General features: G+C 46.6%; 1 protein-coding gene across 1 annotated transcript; it reads left to right on the plus strand.

Annotated features, from left to right (window-relative positions):
* The first annotated feature begins 3,657 nt into the window (after positions 1 to 3,657).
* On the plus strand, positions 3,658 to 14,259 carry UPK3B (uroplakin 3B). Its single transcript, XM_033172575.1, has 6 exons — positions 3,658 to 3,721; positions 7,665 to 7,814; positions 8,806 to 9,028; positions 12,892 to 12,968; positions 13,231 to 13,360; positions 14,068 to 14,259. The coding sequence occupies exons 1-6, from the start codon at positions 3,658 to 3,660 to the stop codon at positions 14,237 to 14,239; spliced, it is 816 nt and encodes a 271-aa protein (XP_033028466.1). The 3' UTR covers positions 14,240 to 14,259.
* Positions 14,260 to 20,200: the final 5,941 nt, after the last annotated feature.

Genomic DNA, 20,200 nt, shown 5'->3' on the forward strand with positions numbered 1-20,200 from the left:
TGAGATTCCTATCCCAGTGGGCAGGTCTCAGCAATCCAGGCTTTTTTCCCCTCTTTGCCAGCTACTGGCAGACCTTTCCAGGTTTTCCAGCTTCTGAGGATTCAGACACTTTTTGAATTTCTCTGGCTCCTGTGGACTAGGAACTTGGTTTTGACATCAAAACGGGCCCAGCCTTCAAGCACAGCCAACTTACCCCTGTGCTGTCTTTGCTGATCTGTATGAATGTCCTAAAGCTGAGCTCTGCGTGGCTTGTTACTTGCGCGTATTTGGCTCATGATCCTGACAGAGTTTTGAATCTAGACCGTAAATGCTCAGCTGCTGGGAACAGAGAGCATAATAACCTCTAAACAATAAATACTTTTGCACAGAACTTGGAAACTGGTCATTTCTTCCTCACATTTTACGGTGAGTGTTGGAAATTCTACATGGAGAAAAATTGGATTCTAGTGTCCTGTTTAAACTACTCCCCTGCCCCACCTCCTTTTCAAAGCCTACCTTAGGAGTCATGAGGACTAGTCCCTTGCACTTAACAGTAATGAAGTAAACTGAAAATGCATCCCTCCAGCTGCAGAGTTCCACACTTAATAACCATTGCTGTATTCGAACACAGCCGCTTGGTGAGGTCATCCTTCTCACTCTGGCAAGGGGTGAAAACGCCAATTTAAAGAGAGGGAAAGGTTCAAGAACAGGCATCCTATAGTGTTGTAGACTGTTGAGCCTTGGAAATATCTGGATTTTGTCTTATTTGTGGGTCAATAAGCCACCCTACCCAAAAGGAGCTCATTGGAAGGACACAACACTTGCGTGTAGAGACAGAGCGAGCTATCTCCTCTGAGAAGAAGCAGTCCCAGTGCATCTTTGCTTCCAAGGCACAGAGAGACATTATCGTTCTGCCCCCTCCCCACAGAAGCTTGGCTGCAAGGAGGAAATGCCAAGGCAGTGGATCATCCAGAGAGACAGCAGACACCCTCCTCTTTGAATGAGTGCCCTGTGGTCTCAGGAGTTTACTCATTTAATCTCAAGTCTCTTTGGGAACACCTGGGCTTTGGGGCAGCTCATACCTGCCTGCCCACATTAATGGACTGTCCAGTACAACCCAGCCTTGTGGAACTGGTTTGGCAGCATTAGCCCCTAGTCTTGTCCGTAACCTGTGTGACGGGTAGCATGGCTAGGATTTGACACATATGTGTACCCACTCCCCAGTCCAGACAAGTCTGGCGGCATTTTTCAAGTGCTTCTCCCACCTGCCACACTGTTCTTTTCCTGTGTTCCGCTGGCCTGATTGATGGACCCACAAACATTCGCCTCAGATATTGCTTATTTCTTAACTTAAAAGCATTTATGGACCATTTATAGGGAAGTTTATTTTTAACATTTTATTATGTTTGTATATATGTTGAATGTCACCCAGAGTGGCTGGGGCAACCCAGTCAGATGGGTGGGGTACAAATAATAAAATAATAGTAATTACTACTACTACTACTACTACTACAATTATGGGATAGGGTATCCCTATTTTAATCAGAAAAATGTTGGAGTGTATGGACCTGTAGCTTAACAAAGTGTTGGGCGGTACAAATAACAGAATAATTATTTTTTGGCATTTTAAAAAAGTCTTTTAAGTGATGTGCAATGTATGTTTTAAAAGAGCACTTGTTTTTAAAAATTCAGCCTTTCACCAATAAAATGGCAACATAAAGGCTAACGAAACAGGAATTAGGAGATTCTAACACATACAACAGATTTTAAAAAGTACTTTTTTATAGCAACGCATCGTTAAAACTATGGAACTCGCTTCCACAGGAGGCAGTGAGGGCCAACCAACTTGGATGGCTTTCGAAGAGGATTGGGCAAATTCGTGGAAGAGAAGGCTGTCAATTGCAGCTAGCCAGGATGGCTATGCTGTGCCTCCACAGTTGCTGGAAGCAATCCTAATCCTAATCATAATGTTGTCTACACTGACTGGCAGCAAAGCAGATGCTCTGCCACTGAGCTACAGCCATTGTATGAGACTACTTTGTTGTTGTTGTTCAGTCGTGTCCGACTCTTCATGACCCCATGGACCAGAGCACGCCAGACACGCCTATCCTTCATTGCCTCTCGCAGTTTGGCCAAACATGTTAGTAGCTTCGAGAACACTGTCCAACCATCTCATCCTCTGCCATCCCCTCCTCCTTGTGCCCTCCATCTTTCCCAACATCAGGGTTTTATCTAGGGAGTCTTCTCTTCTCATGAGGTGGCCAAAGTACTGGAGCCTCAACTTCAGGATCTGTCCTTCTGGTGAGCACTCAGGGCTGATTTCTTTGAGAATGGATAGGTTTGATCTTCTTGCAGTCCATGGGACTCCCAAGAGTCTCCTCCAGCACCATAATTCAAAAGCATCAATTCTTCGGCGATCGGCCTTCTTTATGGTCCAGCTCTCACTTCTGTACATTACTACTGGGAAAACCATAGCTTTAACTATAGGGACCTTTGTCGGCAAGGTGACGTCTCTGCTTTTTAAGATGCTGTCTAGGTTTGTCATTGCTTTTCTCCCAAGAAGCAGGCGTCTTCTAATTTCGTGACTGCTGTCACCATCTGCAGTGATCATGGAACCCAAGAAAGTGAAATCTCTCACTGCCTCCATTTCTTCCCCTTCTATTTGCCAGGTGATGGGACCAGTGGCTAAGACTACTAAGACTAAGTATATACATGTATCTGAAACCATGTCACATTCTTCCTTGTTTACTTCCATTTTCCACTTCCATCCCCTGCCTGTGTTTCCTCTGCGTGGAGTGTCAGATTGTAAACTCTTCAGTGCAAAGGCCTCCTCTCTTTACCTTTGTGAAATGTTATGCACCTCGAGGACACTATAAGGGTTTTTTTCAGGGGGAACTCACCGGAACTCAGTTCTGGCACCTCTCATACCCTCCAACATTTCTCCGATGAAAATAGTTATAAGGAAAAGGATCAGATCAGAAACCGGGATGACTTCTGTAAATCCGGGACTGTCCTTGGAAAACAGGGACGCTTGGAGGGTCTGCAAGAGAAAAAGGGAAGCGTTCATGGCGAGTTCTCTTTTTCTATTTTTTTTTTAAAAAGCACTATTAATAAATGAAAAACCATCTTGCCAAGCAAAGTGCAGCCAGGACTGGTTAATACCTGGATGGGAGTCTACAGGGGACCTCGCTGCATGTTAATTATAAAATAAACTTCAGGAATGACAATAGGTTGAGGAACTCAGTCCAATAAACCTCCTGTTCTTGACACAAAGGCAGATTTGGTTATGAAGCATCTTGATCCATCACAGCTGGACCAGAGGGGCTGCTGGTCTCATCCGGCAAGCTCTTCCCACGTTCCTCTCGGCTGTTGTGTGTGTTTTCTTCGGTGGGGCAGAATAAAAACAAGACAAACCTGCTCTCTATCAGGGTCAAGATCCTCCTTACACAGGCCAGGAGGAATGTGGAAAGTGGGGAAGGGCTTAGGGCAGCCCCTGAAGGCAAAGCAGAAAAAGAAAAAGCCAGCCAGTTGAGGAGGAGGAGGAGGAGGAAGATATTTCGCCTCAGTGATCCTCTCTTCACTTGCACCCAGGACAGCAAGAGAAGCGGTTTCTGTGACCCTGACCGTCTCCTGTTTTAGTGAGGAGAAACATCTGGAGAAGATCCCAGCTGTGTGAAGATGGCCTCCTTCCTTCTGCTGCTGCTGCTGCTGCTGGCAGCTGGAGGGACCGTCGCTGGCATAGGTGACTATTGTTTGGTAACACTGTGAATTTTAGAGATAATTTTGTATATATTCTGACTCATCCCCAAGATTTTGGGGTAGTTCCTTCAAAGAATCCTGGGAACGGCAGACCCTCCAAGTGTCCCTATTTTCCAGGGACAGTCCTGTGGAAATGTGGAGACTTGAAGAATAGAAAAAATGAGAAGTAGAACTTGATAGATTTGCCCATCTCTGTTGAGGAGGGCAGGATCGCTGTTTGCTGCTTTGTCTCAGGCAGCAAACCACCTACCCTTTGCCCAGTTAACAAGGAGGACTTGGGAATGGAACAAGACCATACATTTAAAGCACTCTCATACCATTTTATATAGTAACGGCTCCCCCCCCCCCCCCGAGAATTCTGGGAGCTGTAGTTTGTGAAGGATGCTGAGAGTTTTATTTATTTCGTTTCTATCTGAGGAGCTCAAGGTGGCGTATGTGGGTCTCCCTCCCCCCAGTTAATCCCCACAACAACCCTTTGAGGTAGGTTGGGCTGAGAGGCATTGACTGCCCCGTTCCTGCAGGTCGCCCAGTGAGCTTCATGGCCGTCTGGGGGAGGGGGGCGGATTTGAACCCTTGTCTCCCAGATCCTAGTCTGAGACTCTACCCAATACACCACACTGGCTGTTTAACAAACACTCCACCTCTTTCCCCTGGCAGAACTACAATTATCAGAGCAGCTTAACAGACAAGAGGGAACTCTGGGAATTTTAGCTCTTTGGCGGCGGGGGGGGGGGAGAGAGAAATAGGGGCCTCCTAACAACTTTTTTAAATTATTATTTTTATTGGCATTTTCGTTTTCAAAAAACACAGTGTGATTTTACCTATCTTTACATTACCTATATTCTGACTCTCTCGAGTCAACGACTTCCCCCCATCCCACCCAACTGACTTTCTAACTTCCAATTATAATTTTATCCGCATTTCTCATTCCCCCTATCTAGATAAATAGATAGATACTTTATTGTCATTGTACGTAGTTCAATGAAATTGAATGCCATCCCACATTTACAGCCACATATACACATTTATACATTTACAACCACACATACACATACATACCATCCATCACAACTCCCCAAAGATCATATCAATTGGTTACAGCATTTAAAATAGTTATAGCTCTTGGATTTAATTGTTCTGTATCTCTTGCCCGAAGGCAACCATGCAAACAGACTATATCCAGGATGACATGAATCCTGTAAAATGTTGTTTTGCTTTTTTGCTTTCCTTTGACTTTAAGATTCCTTATCATTGTAAATAAGTTTCTAATTCTAACTGACAAACCTTTAAGCCAGTCCTGTTAGTGTTGTTGGATGTTTAAAATGTACTTTCAAATAAATAATAAATTTACTCCAGTCTTTTTCAAACCGTTGGTCTCGCTGGTCTCGGATTTTCCCAGACAGTCTTGCCAGCTCTGTACCTCGTGTTTCTCCTAAAATAAGATACCGTCTTATATTTTTTTCCCCTCAACAAAACACAGTATGGCTTATTTTCAGGGGATCTCTTATTTTAACTGCATCACATCGGTATGCTGCATAGCCACGCCTCTCCAGGCTGTTTTAATGGGAGGTGCCGCGTCACTATGGTTTATTTTCAGGGTATGGCTTATTTTCGGGGAACGGCTTATATTTTGCAAATGCATAGAAATCCTGCTATGGCTTATTTTATGGCTATGTCTTATTTTAGGAGAAACACGGTATATTCGATCATCTTGTTCTGCCATTCTTCTACTGTTGGAGTTTCTTGCTGTTTCCATTTCTGGGCTAAAAGAATCCTTGCCGTTGTTGTTGCATGTAAGAATATAGTATGGTCTTTCTTAGGGATCTCTTCTCCTAAAATACCGTACCTAACAAGAAAGCTTCTGGTTTCTTATGGAACGTGTTCTTAAACACTTCTTTAAGTTCTTTATAGATTATGTCCCAGTATGCTTTCACCTTAGGGCAAGTCCACCACATATGGTAAAAGTTACCTTCTTTTTCTTTACATTTCCAACATAAATTATCAGATGTTCTATACATTTTTGCTAATTTAGTTTGTCAAATAACAAACTACAGCTCCCATGATTCTTTGGGGGAAGCCATGACTGTTTAAAGTAGTATCGTATGGTGGTCCAGGTTTTCTTGAAAATCCATCTTCTAAGATCACTGGAGAGATGAAGGGTCATACCATGGGGGTCTCCCATTCTGAGGGGTACAGTTGGCACCTATGCTGGGGTCTCTTTCAGCTCAGAGGTACCCAGAGCTGTTGAGCCTGGCAGCAGACTTGCTGCCCTCAGCTGGAGAAACACTAGATTGCATGGCCATTTGGGGGGCACAGAAGGACTGGGGGGGGTGGGTGCCTGGTTGATCTGTCCAGAAAAAAAGAAGAGCTTGTCATGTGTAAATTTATACACTCTAAAAATTGCAGGGAGCAGTGGATAGAGGCCCCATTCCCACCAGTGTGGTGTAGTGGTTAAGAGCGGTAGACTCGTAATCTGGTGAACCGGGTTCATGTCTCCGCTCCTCCACATGCAGCTGCTGGGTGACCTTGGGCTAGTCACACTTCTCTGAAGTCTCTCAGCCCCACTCACCTCACAGAGTGTTTGTTGTGGGGGAGGAAGGGAAAGGAGAATGTTAGCCGCTTTGAGACTCCTTTGGGTAGTGAAAAGCGGGATATCAAATCCAAACTCCTCTTCTTCTTCTTCTTCTTCTTCTTCTTCTTCTTCTTCTTCTTCTTCTTCTTCTTCATATGTTCAAAGCACTACAATACCACTATGGGATCCGTGGTTTGTTGAGGGTGCTGTGGGTTGCCAGGAGAACTTTAATTCCTTCAGAGAACCACGATTCCCATAATGGTTTAACAATCCCGCTTTGCAGGGAAGTCTGGGAATTGTAGCTGTGGGAGGAGAATGGGTGGGTGGGGTCCTCCTAACAACTATCATTACCTTTAAGAAGCGACAGATGATCCCATCATTATTTGGGGGAAGTTAGTAGTTTGTTTAAACTTTAAAGGTGCGCTTAGACACAGTCATGGAGGATAAAGCTAACAATGGCTACTAGTTGTGATGACAATGTCTTCTCTCCACCGTGAAAGGCAGTATGCTCCTGGTCCTGATTGGGGGGTTATTTACTTATTCCATCTGCCTCCCACCTTTCCTGCAAGGAGCTCAAGGCAGCAAGGAAAGCCCATGTGGTGTAAAGTGGAAGTGTTGCATCAGCCCCTGGGAGACCAGAGTTCGAATCCCCACTCAGCAATGAAGAAGCTCACTGGGTGAACTTGGGCCAGTCACCAGTGGCTTTTTTTCTGGGGGTACGCAGAGATACGTATACCCCTAAACATTTTTTGAATCTTTGTACTTTTGTCCATTTACTGTATTTATTTCCCCCAATTTGAACTATAAAACGGTGACTTTCTTGAGTCAAAATGAGAGTAACCCTAAAAAAAATTAAGGGGGGGGGGGGGAGCACCGCCAGTCAACATTCCTCAGCCTAATCTACTTCACAAGGTTTCTGTGAGGATAAAATGTGGAGGAACCACAAACACCACCTTGAACTCCTTGGAGGAGGAGGTGCTATATAAATGTAATCAATCAATAAAATGCATGGTTCTCCCTCTCTCTGTTTTATCCTCACATCAACCCTGGAAGGTAGGTTAAGCCGAGAGACAGTGACTGACCACCCAATGAGCTTCCTCATGGCCAAGTGGGGGTTTGAACCCTGGTCTCCCCAGGTCCTAAGTTTCAGTGCTCTAACCACTAGATAACACTGCCTCACTTCGCTTTGGAGTGTCTGGCCGGCTGCCATCATGACAAGTGGATGCCAGGCCGCCTCTGGCCCGATGCCACTGCAGGCGTCTCCTGATACCCTTCTGATGGCGTCTGTTTGCGTACCTCACAGTTTTCTGCATCTGGGAGTAGAAACCCACTGAATCTCCCTGTGTATTTTCAGAGGTGATCAACTACACCCCCCATGTCTCCGACCAGCAATTGGAAGGGAAACTCACACAAAGCACCTTCGCCCTGGCACTACCCCGCTGCGTTTTTGACCGATTTGCCAATGGCTCAGACAGTATCTGGTTGGCGGTTACGTACGCAAACGGTGAGTCTGTGTGGTGAGCTTTTTGTAGAGCCCACCAAAATCTGGACAACGGGGTTAGAGGTGGGGGGGGGGGTTCTCAATTTAAATCCTTGTCGACTCAAAACTACCTGCAACTTTTACTTTTCTATTTCCCAGTTTTTATTTTTGCCATCTCTCCCAGTCTGAGTTGCTGCAGCACTCAGATATTTTAGCAAGCCAGGGTTGTAGATGAGTAAAGATGTTGGCAGTTAATGTAACCACCTTAAAACCAGGGCTGAAAGCTTTCAGCAATAAATAAATCAACTTGAAGCAGTAAGAAAAGGCAGGCAGCTTAATTTAGGTTACAAAGTGGTTTCTAAATCATTTGTATAGAAACGACTGCCGGATTTACATATAAGCTAAACAAGCTATAGCTTAGGGCCCCACTCTCTTGGAGGAGCCCCAATTTTTTAATATTAATATACTTCTTCTTAATTGTATTCCAGTTCAACAATTACTTTGGTAAAATGCATATTTTGTTATGTGCAAATGGCTTTAGATACCTATTAGGTCCATAAATTACCATACAGCATATATTCAACACAAAAAAACAGCGACAATTTGTTGTTGACAAAGGACAGCTGGACATATAAAGGGCCCCTTTACCTTCAGTAGCTTAGGGTCTCATCAAACCTAAATCTGGTCCTGATAGAAATGCAAAGATGGCTTGCTAAAAACATGCAGTCTGGGTTTGGAGCAACCAGCCCAAACATTCTTACTGGTCGGTTCACATGGGGGAAAGGCTTAAGAAGAGTTTGGTAGTCCTTCCTCCCAGGGTGATGGGGTGTGAACTCGCTAAACCTGGCAGGACAGCTTACTCTATGATATTAACCCCTTTGTGCATTAATTAGAGTTAAGCATGTTGGTTATATGAGGCTGGAGGTATTCCACAAACAGAGGGGCCTGTCTTGGTCCTTACAGAAATATTCCTTCACCAGCAAAATGTTTCATTCCTGCCTCCTCCACCCAACAGCCACAGCCAGCTTCAAGAACCCCAAAACCCCTCAAGAGATCCCGCCATACGAAGCTCTGTTCACTACTCACAGCTACATGACCATGAAGTCCACCGTCTCCCAGTACCCCTGCAAAGGCGGTAATCCCAATACCGTCCTCCGCGTAGGAGGCGAATCGTCTTGCAAGAACGACGACACCCAGACCAGCTGCAATGGGCCGCTGCCTTCTCCTGCCTCTTTCAGGTAACAATTCATCAGCTGATTTGATGCAGAACAGAGGAGCTGAATTTGCACGGGAAACTCAGACAGAGACCCATAGCCAATTCAACTATTATTGTTGTTGCCTGCCACCCCAATCTCTGAGTGATGTGAGATTCCAGGGGTTCCAGGCACTTCCCCAGGGTTTGTGTTCCCTTTTGGAAATGTGGCACAACGGAGACCGTGGTGTCTTTAGTATATAACGGTTTACTGACAATTATATACAACCTGAGCCTATGATGGAGGGGCTCACAGCATTAACACTCCAATGGGGCCTTGCTTCCCGTATGGATGCAGCCCTGGATTCAGTCAGAAACCAAACATCTCTCTCTCTCTCTCTCTCTCTCTCTCTCTCTCTCTCTCTCTGCTTTGCCTTTAGCTCACATCACTGCATCTCTCTGCTCTCAACTCTCACTCTGTCTTTCTAACTACCTGGAGTTGAGAGAGGGGCTTCACCCACTGGCCATCTCGCACAGAGCCCCTTTCCTTTGTTCCCCTTAATGGCTCATCACCCAGGCTATCGCTTCACCAGAAGGCTAGCCTGGCTCTTCCCATCATTAGAAGCCTGATTAAATTCTAACACTTGCTGGATCCAGGGATTGGAAGGGTCTCGGCATACATCCTAACACCTCAACTCTTAACACTATATTATTATTATTATTATTATTATTATTATTATTATTATCATCATCATCATCATCATCATCATCATCATTCCGCCTTTCCCTCAAACCAGGACTCAAGGCAGCTTAAAGCAAATTAAAGCAACACAGATAAATATAGAAAGCTCAAAGACAATAATTAAAAAGTAATTAAACAAAGTAAAATTAAAACATGGCTTCCAGAGATGTCTGAAAACGCCACACACCCCTCTTAGAAATGAAGTGACTGTGTCGTCAGTCCTGGCTTGTTTGAAGCCTGAGGCACCTTGAGTTTCTGACGGCTCGGGACCCTCCCTCTACCCAAACATCTATGGCAGGGCAGATCTGTTCAGCCAGAAATTCCACATTGCACTCCACGTGAGTTGACATTTCTGAGGGACTGGAACGAGGCCTCAGGCGAAGGAGCTTATTATGGGTGCAGTCAGGGCTCTGTCTCCTACTTTAAACACAGGCCTGGAAGATACAGAAAAGGTCTCCGCCCTGCGATCAGGTGAGAGTCTCCCTTGCAGAGAAAGTTTAGATTGACATTTATTGAGCAAGTTGGAGCTTCCTGATTGGGATGGGGGTGGAGACGCTCCTTCAGGTATACTGGGCCGAGGCCGTTTAGGGCTTTAAAAGGGCACCAACACTTTGAATTGTGCATACTGAATTGAATTTGAATTGTGCATACTGGGAGCCTATGTAGGTCTTTCAGGACCGGTGTTATATGGTCTCGGCGGCTGCTCCCAGTCACCAGTCTAGCTGCCACATTCTGGATTACTTGCAGTTTATGGGTCACCTTCAAAGGTGGCCCCACGTAGAGCGCGTTGCAGTAGTCCAAACGGGAGATAACTAGAGCATGCACCACTCTGGCGAGAAAGTCTGCGGGCAGGTAGGGTTTCAGCCTGCGTACCAGATGGAGCTGGTAGACAGCTGCCCTGGACACAGAATTGACCTGTGCCTCCATGGACAGCTGTGAGTCCAAAATGACTCCCAGGCTGCGCACCTGGTCCTTCAGGGGCACAATTACCCCATTCAGGACCAGGGAGTCCTCCACACCTGCCCGCCTCCTGTCCCCCAGAAACAGTACTTCTGTCTTGTCAGGATTCAACCTCAATCTGTTAGCCACCATTCATCCTTCAACTGCCTCCAGACACTCACACAGGACCTTCACTGCCCTCACTGGTACTGATTTGAAGGAGAGGTAGAGCTGGGTATCATCCACATACTGATGGGCACCCAGCCCAAACCCCCTGATGATCTCTCCCAGCAGGTTCATGTAGATGTTAAAAAGCATGGGGGAGAGTGTTGCAGGGCCACTGCTACAAGAGGACAGAACCCTGAGGCACCCCACAAGTGAGAACCCAGGGGTCTGAACACTCATCCCCCACCACCACTTTCTGAACACAGCCCAGGAGAAAGGAGCGGAACCACTGTATAACCGTGCCCCCAGCTCCCAACCCCTCTAGACGGTCCAGAAGGATGTTATGGTCGATGGTGTCAAAAGCCACTGAGAGATCCAGCAGAACTAGGAAACAGCTCTCACCTTTGTCCCTAGCCCACCGGAGATCATCCACCAGTGCGACCAAGGCAGTTTCAGTCCCATGATGAGGCCTGAATCCCAACTGGAAGGGATCCAAATGGTCCGCTTCTTCCAGGCGTGCCTGGAGTTGTTCAGCAACCACTCGCTCAATCACCTTGCCCAAGAATGGAAGATTTGAGATTGGGTGATAGTTGACCATATTGGCCCACATCTAAAGATGGTTTTTTAAGAAGCGGTTTAATAACCGTCTCTTTCAGTGGGTCTGGGAAGGCTCCCTTACTGAGGGAAGCATTCACCCCCCTCTGGAGCCCATCGCCCAGCCCTTTGCAGCTCGCTTTTAGAAGCCAGGATGGGCAAGGGTCAAGGAGACAGGTGGTTAGTTTCACTCGTCCAAGCAGCCTGTCCACATCCTCGGAGGTAACAGATTGGAATTGATCCTACACAACTTGACTAGACAGGGCTCTAGCACTCTCCCGCCCCAGCCCTGCTCCCATGATGGAGTCTACCTCTTTCTGAATCCGAGCGACTTTATCTGCAAAGAACTTTGCAAAATAATTGCAGGAGATCTTGGGGTCATCAGCAGGCCCTGATGGCAAACGTGGTTCCATTAGATTCAGTTCAGTTTACATTGAAAGGTGAACCCACATAATTATTTCCAAAAGAACATGCAAACCAAAAAAAATCCCAGCCATCCTTTGAAATTCTCTGGTTACGTTATGCGTACCCAAATGCATATACTGGGGTAAAGCGTGCAGAAGATTGCGTATATTAGTGAAAATAACATACACTAATGCTTTATATTAGGGGAAATATAAATAGTTGGGGAAATACATCTTGCAAAGAATGTGTATATTAAGCAGGACTGCATACAAAGGTGTAATTTTCCTAAGGCAGAGTGATGTGGAAATGCAGAGGCATACCCAGGATCAAAACTGGGGGGGGGGGCAAGCCATGATCGTTCAGGTTCAAAAACAAAAACAGCTTCAAAAAACAGAAAAACTTTCCCCCCTAAACAGAAAGCCCCAAATGGCTGAAAAACTCAGTTTCCCAGGATCCTCAGTCCTCGCAAAGGAACTACTCACCAAGCAAGGGAACTCAGTTTGCCAAGCTCCCTTGCAACGATGAATCCCGGCAACAATGAATTCGCCCCCTGACACTGCCCAAGTCTCAGCCTGCATCCCCATTTGACCACGCAGGGTGCAGGCTAGGATCCGGTCTCTGATAGGCACGCCAGCTCTTTGTCGGCATGAGGGGAGGGGGAAACAGCCGGCGCAAAACACACACACACACACACACACACACACAGTGGCCAACTGCCTCGGCAAGAGCAGAAGAGCTCAATTGTTATTGAGATTTTGGGAGGGGGAGAAAGACCAGTCTTGAGCTTTTTTTTCCTTTTAGGCTGCCGATAACCATTTATTTTTATTTTTTATTTTTTTTGCTTCGGGGGGGCAGCTGCCCCCCTCCCCCCCCCCCCGGGTACGCCCATGTGGAAATGTGAAAAGCCAAATTTAAGGCTGGGAAAACGAGAGACAGAGAAAAACCGAGGCCAGATGCACTCGCTAGACCTAGATTCAACCAGTGATTTGTTCCAATAGAGTTCAGTAAGACATCCCTGATATTCCCACCCACCCACATCTGTCTCTTTTTAAACTCTTCCTCAGAGTGAAATTCCTCGTCATGGATTCCAAAGGACCCAAAGCTGAAACAAGGTGGTCTGCTCAAATTACGTTGAAAAAAGGTATGTTATAAAACAAAGAGGCTCGCGGAGGAGAAGATCTGGGCTGGCTCAATGTGGTTTGCCACCTGAGGCAAAGGGCAACATGGTGCCCTGTAGCCAGAAGCTGACCAAGCGGGCAGGGTAACTGGCAGAGTCCTCACAAAGGCACCTGAGTTGGACCATCGAGCTCAATATTGTTTACACTGACCGGCAGCTGCTCTCCAGAATTTCAGGCAGCTGAGGAACCGATAAGAAAATTGCCTCCTTTTGTTATTCCTTTCAGCTGAAGCGTGGAAGACAGTGGATACCTGGCCTGGACGTCGCAGTGGGGACATGATCGTCATCACCGTGATTCTCTCTGCCCTTTGTGGGGTTGTCACCATCGGCTTCCTCAGCACCGTCAGCTATGAATGGTAAGACTTTGCTGCCTGGCACCCTAGATTTCGGAGAAGCCGGCAGGCTTAGTGGGGTAGTGGAGGGGGATTGCGGCAGACGGTAGGTCCCGGGTTTTACTCCAGTGAGGCTTTCTGCTAAAACAAAGGGATCCTCTCATAACAGGACTTTCAGGTTCGTTAGCACAGAGAGAGTCGGAGGATGAGGAAAACCACCCAGCCCACAGGCTAGGTACATTTTCCCTTTCCTTTGATGGGGTTCCTGATTCATGCTAGCAGTTCCAACAGCAGCTGTGTCACATTTTGCTAAAGCTCAGCATCTTCCTACAAGCAGAACTGAGTTGCACTTGCACTGCTTTGTATGTAAACCGCTGGAAGATCTGTGCTTAAATTAAGTGGGATATTTCAAAATATATTAAAAAATGAACGAATGTCAGATGTAAGCACCACTGAGTTGCAAAGCTAAGGCCAAACCTCCATGGGAGAGCATCTGTTTCTCAGGCAGAAGATCCCAGGTTCGAGCCCCAGCACCTCCAGTTTGGGCTTGGAGAGGCTCCCTGCCTGAATTCCCTGTGAGCCACTGCCAGTCCGTGTAGACAGTACTGAGCTAAATGGAGCAGTGGTCTGACTCAGTATAAGAAGGCAGTTTCTGATGCTGCCCCCATCACTCGTTCCCAGCTTTCCTCCGACATTCATGCTCTGTGCTCTCTCTCTCTCTCTCTCTGCAGCTTCAAGCTTTGCCGCCCAGGCCCACCAGAAAACCAAGAGGAGCCACCGCGCCAAGACCCCTTCCAAGGCAGCCGCTATGATACGCACCACATCCCTCCTGCCCCCCCTGCGCCTCCCCCTCCCCCTCCCATGGACATGCCAAGTCCCCACCACATCAGCACTGCTTCCTAGAGGCCCCCCCCCCCCCGTTGGGTCTCTGGTCAGATCAACACACACTATACGTCTAAAACGCACGTTTCAAGCACATGACTTCCCCCAAAGAACCCTGGGAACTGTAGTTTGCTAGGCTCACTGAGGACGTTGGTGACAGGAAGACTACAGTTCCCAGAATTCTTTGGTGGAAGTTGTCTAAGTGTGGCTCTGCCCTCCCAAGTCTGTTTGCAGTCTCATTCCATCCAGACCAGCCACCCACTCGCCCAAAAGTAGCCCTGTTACATCAACACTCACAATTTAATCCCACCACCTTGACCACCTCCAGGTTTTGTTCTTCCACTCAGCAATAAGCCTGTCCTCCGTTCACTTTTTCACGTTACTAAGCTGGCTGTGATTGTTTCCTCTTTTCCTTTCCTTTAAATAACTTTTTTGGGGGGTTTGGTAACCAATGGTCCTGGGAATAATAAAAGACGCGAATAATCATGTCATTTGTATATCACAAAATTCTCATGTCGTTTGTATATCACAAAAAAACCACAATAAATTTTCAGTGACATCTGCGGCATACGGTGCATTAGTGATCAATGTAAAGGTTCTTGGTTTAAACAAGCACAAATGGGAAACAGGATAGAACAGAATTATCAGGTAACATTCAGCATCGCATAGCTAAATGTCCAATCGGGAGCCCTCAGGGTTGTGCTTCGATTAAGTATGAGCAATAGACATCTTTCCTCTTACGTTACCAATGAAAAAAATATAAAACGTTGGTTGATTGATAAATGTGGGAGGGGGAATTCAAAGTGAAAATTATACTTTATGTTTAAACTTAAATTTCGATCAACCAGATTGAGACAAATGCTGATGGGGTGAGGGGAGATTGTTCATTTTCTGGAATACTGGCATAGACTCAAAAAACTAGAGTTGGCAGGGATCCCAAGGGTCATCTAGTCCAACCCCCTGCAATGCAGGAACTTCAGCTAAAGCATCCATGACAGATGACCATCCAACCTCTGCTTAAACCCCCCCCCCAAGTGAAGGATATGTTATGAAATTCAACCACAATGGGCTCAAGCCATCTGTCCACGTGTCAACCATAATATATTTGTTAATCACTGAAGGAGGGCTGTTTCTCAAACTGTTTTGTACCAATTGTCTTATCATTGTGCCAGAAAGGTCTCTCCAGTATGTTGCATGTTGCCACTTGTAATAAATGGCTTATTCATTCTTTACTATGGAAATCCATATTGTTGCCTTGAAATATATTTAATAAAGCTAATTCTGGTTCGACTGCCAATTGTTGTTTTGTTATCAATTTCTCCGAATATCAAATTCCAGAAAGGCTGGGTTTTTGTATGTTCACCCACCATGTGTGTAGAAGATGTGGGACATTAAAAAAATATGACAACAATAATATTATAATGCAGACCCGGCCCCCTCCCCTACCATGCCCTCCTGTTGTCTTGAATCCAGCACGGTTCAAATTTGGTGCTGGACACAAGGCATGCTGCTGCCTTTGGCATGGATCAGACAATTTTATTTGCTACAGTACAAGGAACTGAAGGAACTGAAGCTTAAATTGTTCTGGTCGCCTCGCCTCAGAAAGGAAATTGCAGAGTTGGCAAAAGTTCAGAAAAGGGGACCCAAAATAATCAAGGTGGGGACAGATCAGCCAAGATGGGAGTGGCCGCCGGGACCACATAGCACCGGTCCTGAGAGATCTACATTGGCTCCCAGTACGTTTCCGAGCACAATTCAAAGTGTTGGTGCTGACCTTTAAAGCCCTAAACGGCCTCGGTCCGGTATACCTGAATGAGTGTCTCCACCCCCATTGTTCAGCCCGGACACTGAGATCCAGCACCGAGGGCCTTCTGGCGGTTCCCTCACTGCGAGAAGCAAAGTTACAGGGAACCAGGCAGAGGGCCTTCTCGGTAGTGGCGCCTGCCCTGTGGAACACCCTCCCATCAGATGTCAAAGAGATAGACAACTACCAGACATTTAGAGGACATCTGAAGGCAGCCCTGTTTAGGGAAGCTTTTAATGTGTGATATTTAATGTATGTGATTTTTGTTGGAAGCCGCCCAGAGTGGCTGGGGAAATCCAGCCAGATGGGCGGGGTACAAATAATAATAATAATAATAATAATAATAATAATAATAATAATAATAATAAAGAAAGGCTGTAGCATTTGGGAATTTTGGCTAAGAGAAAAGCCCAGTTGCTGGAAGCCAGAGAATGGGCATCTGGTTGGCCAGTGTGAGAACAGGATCCTGGACTAGAGCGGCCCTGGACCTGAACAAACAGGTTCTTATGTCCTTAAACAGATCTACTATTCTTTCTTCTTCTTTTCATTTCCTGAATTTCCCTGTTCCTATTTTTCTTTTATTTACTTTTAGGAGCAAGTTACTCAAAATGAGAGTTAATTCTGCCGATAGAATCTATGTACAAAAAGCTCTGCATGTGCCAACTTGACGTTGCATAAATAAACGTTGAAAAAAGAAAGAAGAAGCCCTTTGGAGATCCGAACGTGGAAATCCTAAAGCAGGGCTGGGCGAGATTGAAAATACTTCTCTGCCACTGAAGTGTGAAAGGGTTTGAGTCACCCAGCGTAGTAACATATGAGCCCCACCCTGGATACACAGATCTGGACGCTGGTGCCTGGGGATTCCCACCCCAACACCACCTCACCCCCCAACACCACCGGGTGGGACTCCTTCCTGCCGCTGGAAATGAAAGAGCCTCTTGGGCTTGCCGATCAGAAGGTCGGCGGTGCAAGTAGATAAATAGGTACCACCAGTGGTTTGTTTCCTGGGGGTATGCATGCCCCTAAACATTTTGTGAATCTAAGTTTGGCCTCATTGAGGGGTAGTATTTCATTATGAGTAGGAAAATGTGAGTACCCCTAAACATTTTTTAAGAAAAAAAAAGCACTGGGTACTGTGGCGATAACCAGCATCTGGGACGACCAGTAATTCCCAGAGTTCCTACTCCCACTGGCCGTGAAATGGTCCGCTGGTTATGAACCTGAAGGTCGTGAGATTGTTGTTGGGAGTTCTGAAGGTTTCCGAAGGTTTCTGAAGGTTACGGAGGTTCTGGAGGTTTCCGGATAGGAAAGATAGGCAAAGCTAAAGAAGCGGCCAAAACTAAGAAGGCCAAATAAACTTTTGAAATAAAATGAAATAAGACTAAGAGACTGCAGTCAATGGTGAAGTTGCGCTCTACTGCTCTGTGCGGCTTGGTTTCTCCTTCGGTTTCTCTCTGGCTTGTCTCGCACGGATGTTCTTTCTTAGCTTGTCTCGCGCACTCTCCACACCGCTAGAGAGCAGGGGCTATTTATTAGGAAGTTGAACATTGTCAATAACCAATCACAACGTTGTACCTAGGTGAGTTTCTGGGCAGGAAACTCTTAACTGACCGTTAATGAAGCTTTTCTTGGCGCGCTTTGCCCCAAGCGCGGAGGGATCCAGGCAGCAACCTCTGCCGGATCTCCTTGCCTTCCGTGCAATGCGCGGAAGGTTACCTTAAAGTGAACAGGTGCAGGAACACCTTAAAACGTATTCCCACAGGGTACCGCTGTGGCGGGAAGGTAAACGGCATTTCGGTGCGCGCTGGCTTCCGTCACGGTGTCCCGTTGCGACAGAAGCAGTTTAGTCATGCTGGCCATATGACCCAGAAAGCTGTCTGTGGACAAACGCCGGCTTCCTCGTTCTGAAAGCGAGATGAGCGCCGCAACCCCATAGTCACCTTTAACTGGACTTAACCGTTCAGGGCTCCTTTGCGTTTTTTTTTGTTTTTTGTTTACCTTACTGGAAACCACAGGAGGGGAGAGGGCTCTTGTGCCCGGGTCCTGCTTGCGGGTTTCCCAGAGGCATCTGGTTGGCCACTGTGAGGACAGGAGGCCGGACTAGATGGGCCGCTGGCCTGATCCAGCAGGTTCTTCTTAGGAGCTTATCATCAGAGTTCAAGGACATGTTCCAGTCAGGCAAAATGCTCAAGGAGAGTACAAAGGAACCCTGGTCCCAAGGGCCTGACAGGAGGCCTTGAGGGCCGCATCTGAGGTTGAAAACAAGCACCCCAAAGCGATTTAATAAAAAAACCAAAAAACATTGCACTAGTGTCTCATCCCTAACGTAAGTGAACTGTGGAAAAGGCTCTATGAATTGAAAGTGGAGGTGCTAGATGCACATTCCCATGTTTGTTTGCTTGTTTTGTAACACGAGGAAATCTTTAATGAAAACACCGACGGAAACAAACAACAACCGTTTCAGATCCAGTACAATGCAGGTTGGGATTTAAAAGGAAAAATCTCGCTGGAAGTGGAAGGTAAGCACCGAAAAGGTATTGAGAGGCAGGAGGATGTTGCAGAGGAAAGGTGCTGCCCCACTAAAGGCCTGATTCTGGCATCGTGAGGGCCAGAGGGGGGGGGGCCTGGAGAGCTTCAATTAGCAGTGAAGAAACCAAACTGATTACAACAACAGTCCTGCTAGGCTAAGTTAAGGTATGCAGAGAAGCAGCAGATCTTTTCAATAAGTGGGGCAGTAATCCCCATACAATATACTGGGCCCAGGAAATCCTGTTAGCATCCCTGGCCCCCCAGCCTTGAGGGTCTCCCTGTTCTTTATCAGTTGCAATCCATCAAATAGTTCACAACGATCTGTATAAACTGGCACATGCAAATGTTAAGCAAATCTGTGCCCATATTTGGACAATTAAATACCTGTACCTGAGGAGCGAAAGGCCCCAAGGCAGGTTGAGCTGCCTACCCGAGCCCAGGCTCCTCGCAATTTAGGAAGCGCCACTCTGCTAAAAATAACCAAGCCTTGTTGTTAGGTGCGGCCAAGCTGACCTCAGCGCATTGGAAGCCTTCTGCTCACCTGCTTGGGCTTGTCAGCGTGTGATCTTTCAATCACGCACTTGAGAACTTTTCCTCGACATTTTGCATTGTGTTTCCGTTGCAAAAGGGCTCGGTTTCGACAAGGCCCCAACCCTGTGCTGTCGGGTGTGACCGAGTCCTCATGAAGGATGACAGCTGTGTTGCCTGTCACCATTTTCTTTCTGGGCAGGGTTTGGGGTCTTTTTAATGGGAGTGCAATGAGCAGAAAGAAAGTCGAGCTGCGTAGCGTTCTTAAATTCTTCGACAGCACATAATTCTGGAATTCTGACCCACAAGGTGTGGCCACACGGCCACCACGGTGCTTTGGAGACGTATCTGCCGGAAAGAGATGTCTCTCGACAACTATTAGCCACAAGAAACCAGTAGAACCTCCAGGTTCGGATGCAGTCTACCTCTGATGTTGACCCAGCATGTGGCAGCTGTGAAAAAGGCAAAATCCATGTTAGGGATGATAAGGGCAGGAAATGAAAATAAAACTGCCATTTTACAAATCTATGGTGCGATCGCATATGGAATGCTATGCACAGTTCTGGTCACCTTGCCTCAAAAAGGATATTGTAGAGTAGGAAAAGGGCAACACAAATGATAAAGGGGATAGAGAAACCCTCGTACGAAGAAAGGTTGCAGTGTTTCTGACTTTTAAATTTAGAGAACAGCATAACCCCCACCTGTCCCTACAGTATTTGCCTGGAACAGGCTTCCTCAAACTCAACCCTCCAGATGTTTTGAGACTACAATTCCCACCATCCCTGACCACTGGTCCTGCTAGCTAGGGATCATGGGAGTTGTAGGCCAAAAACATCTGGAAGGCTGAGGTTGAAGAAGCCTGGCTTGGAACATTCCCGGAATTACAGAGGCCATCCAGGCTTCTGATTTGATACTGGAACATCCTGGGGAGGAGCGGGTGCTTGCAGTGGTGCCACGTTCTCATGCCAGTCATCTGTCTCCCACGAGAGTGTGGAAGACGCACATCTTTTGGTGCCTCACTCTTGCAATTGCCAGCTGACTTGCGTGGCAGCGCTGCTCCGAAAGACACACTTATTGATTTTCGTCAGATTAACGTTGGAGACTATGGGACAGGGAAAAGG

This window comes from Lacerta agilis, chromosome 15, assembly GCF_009819535.1.
Source record: "Lacerta agilis isolate rLacAgi1 chromosome 15, rLacAgi1.pri, whole genome shotgun sequence".
NCBI lineage: Eukaryota > Metazoa > Chordata > Lepidosauria > Squamata > Lacertidae > Lacerta > Lacerta agilis.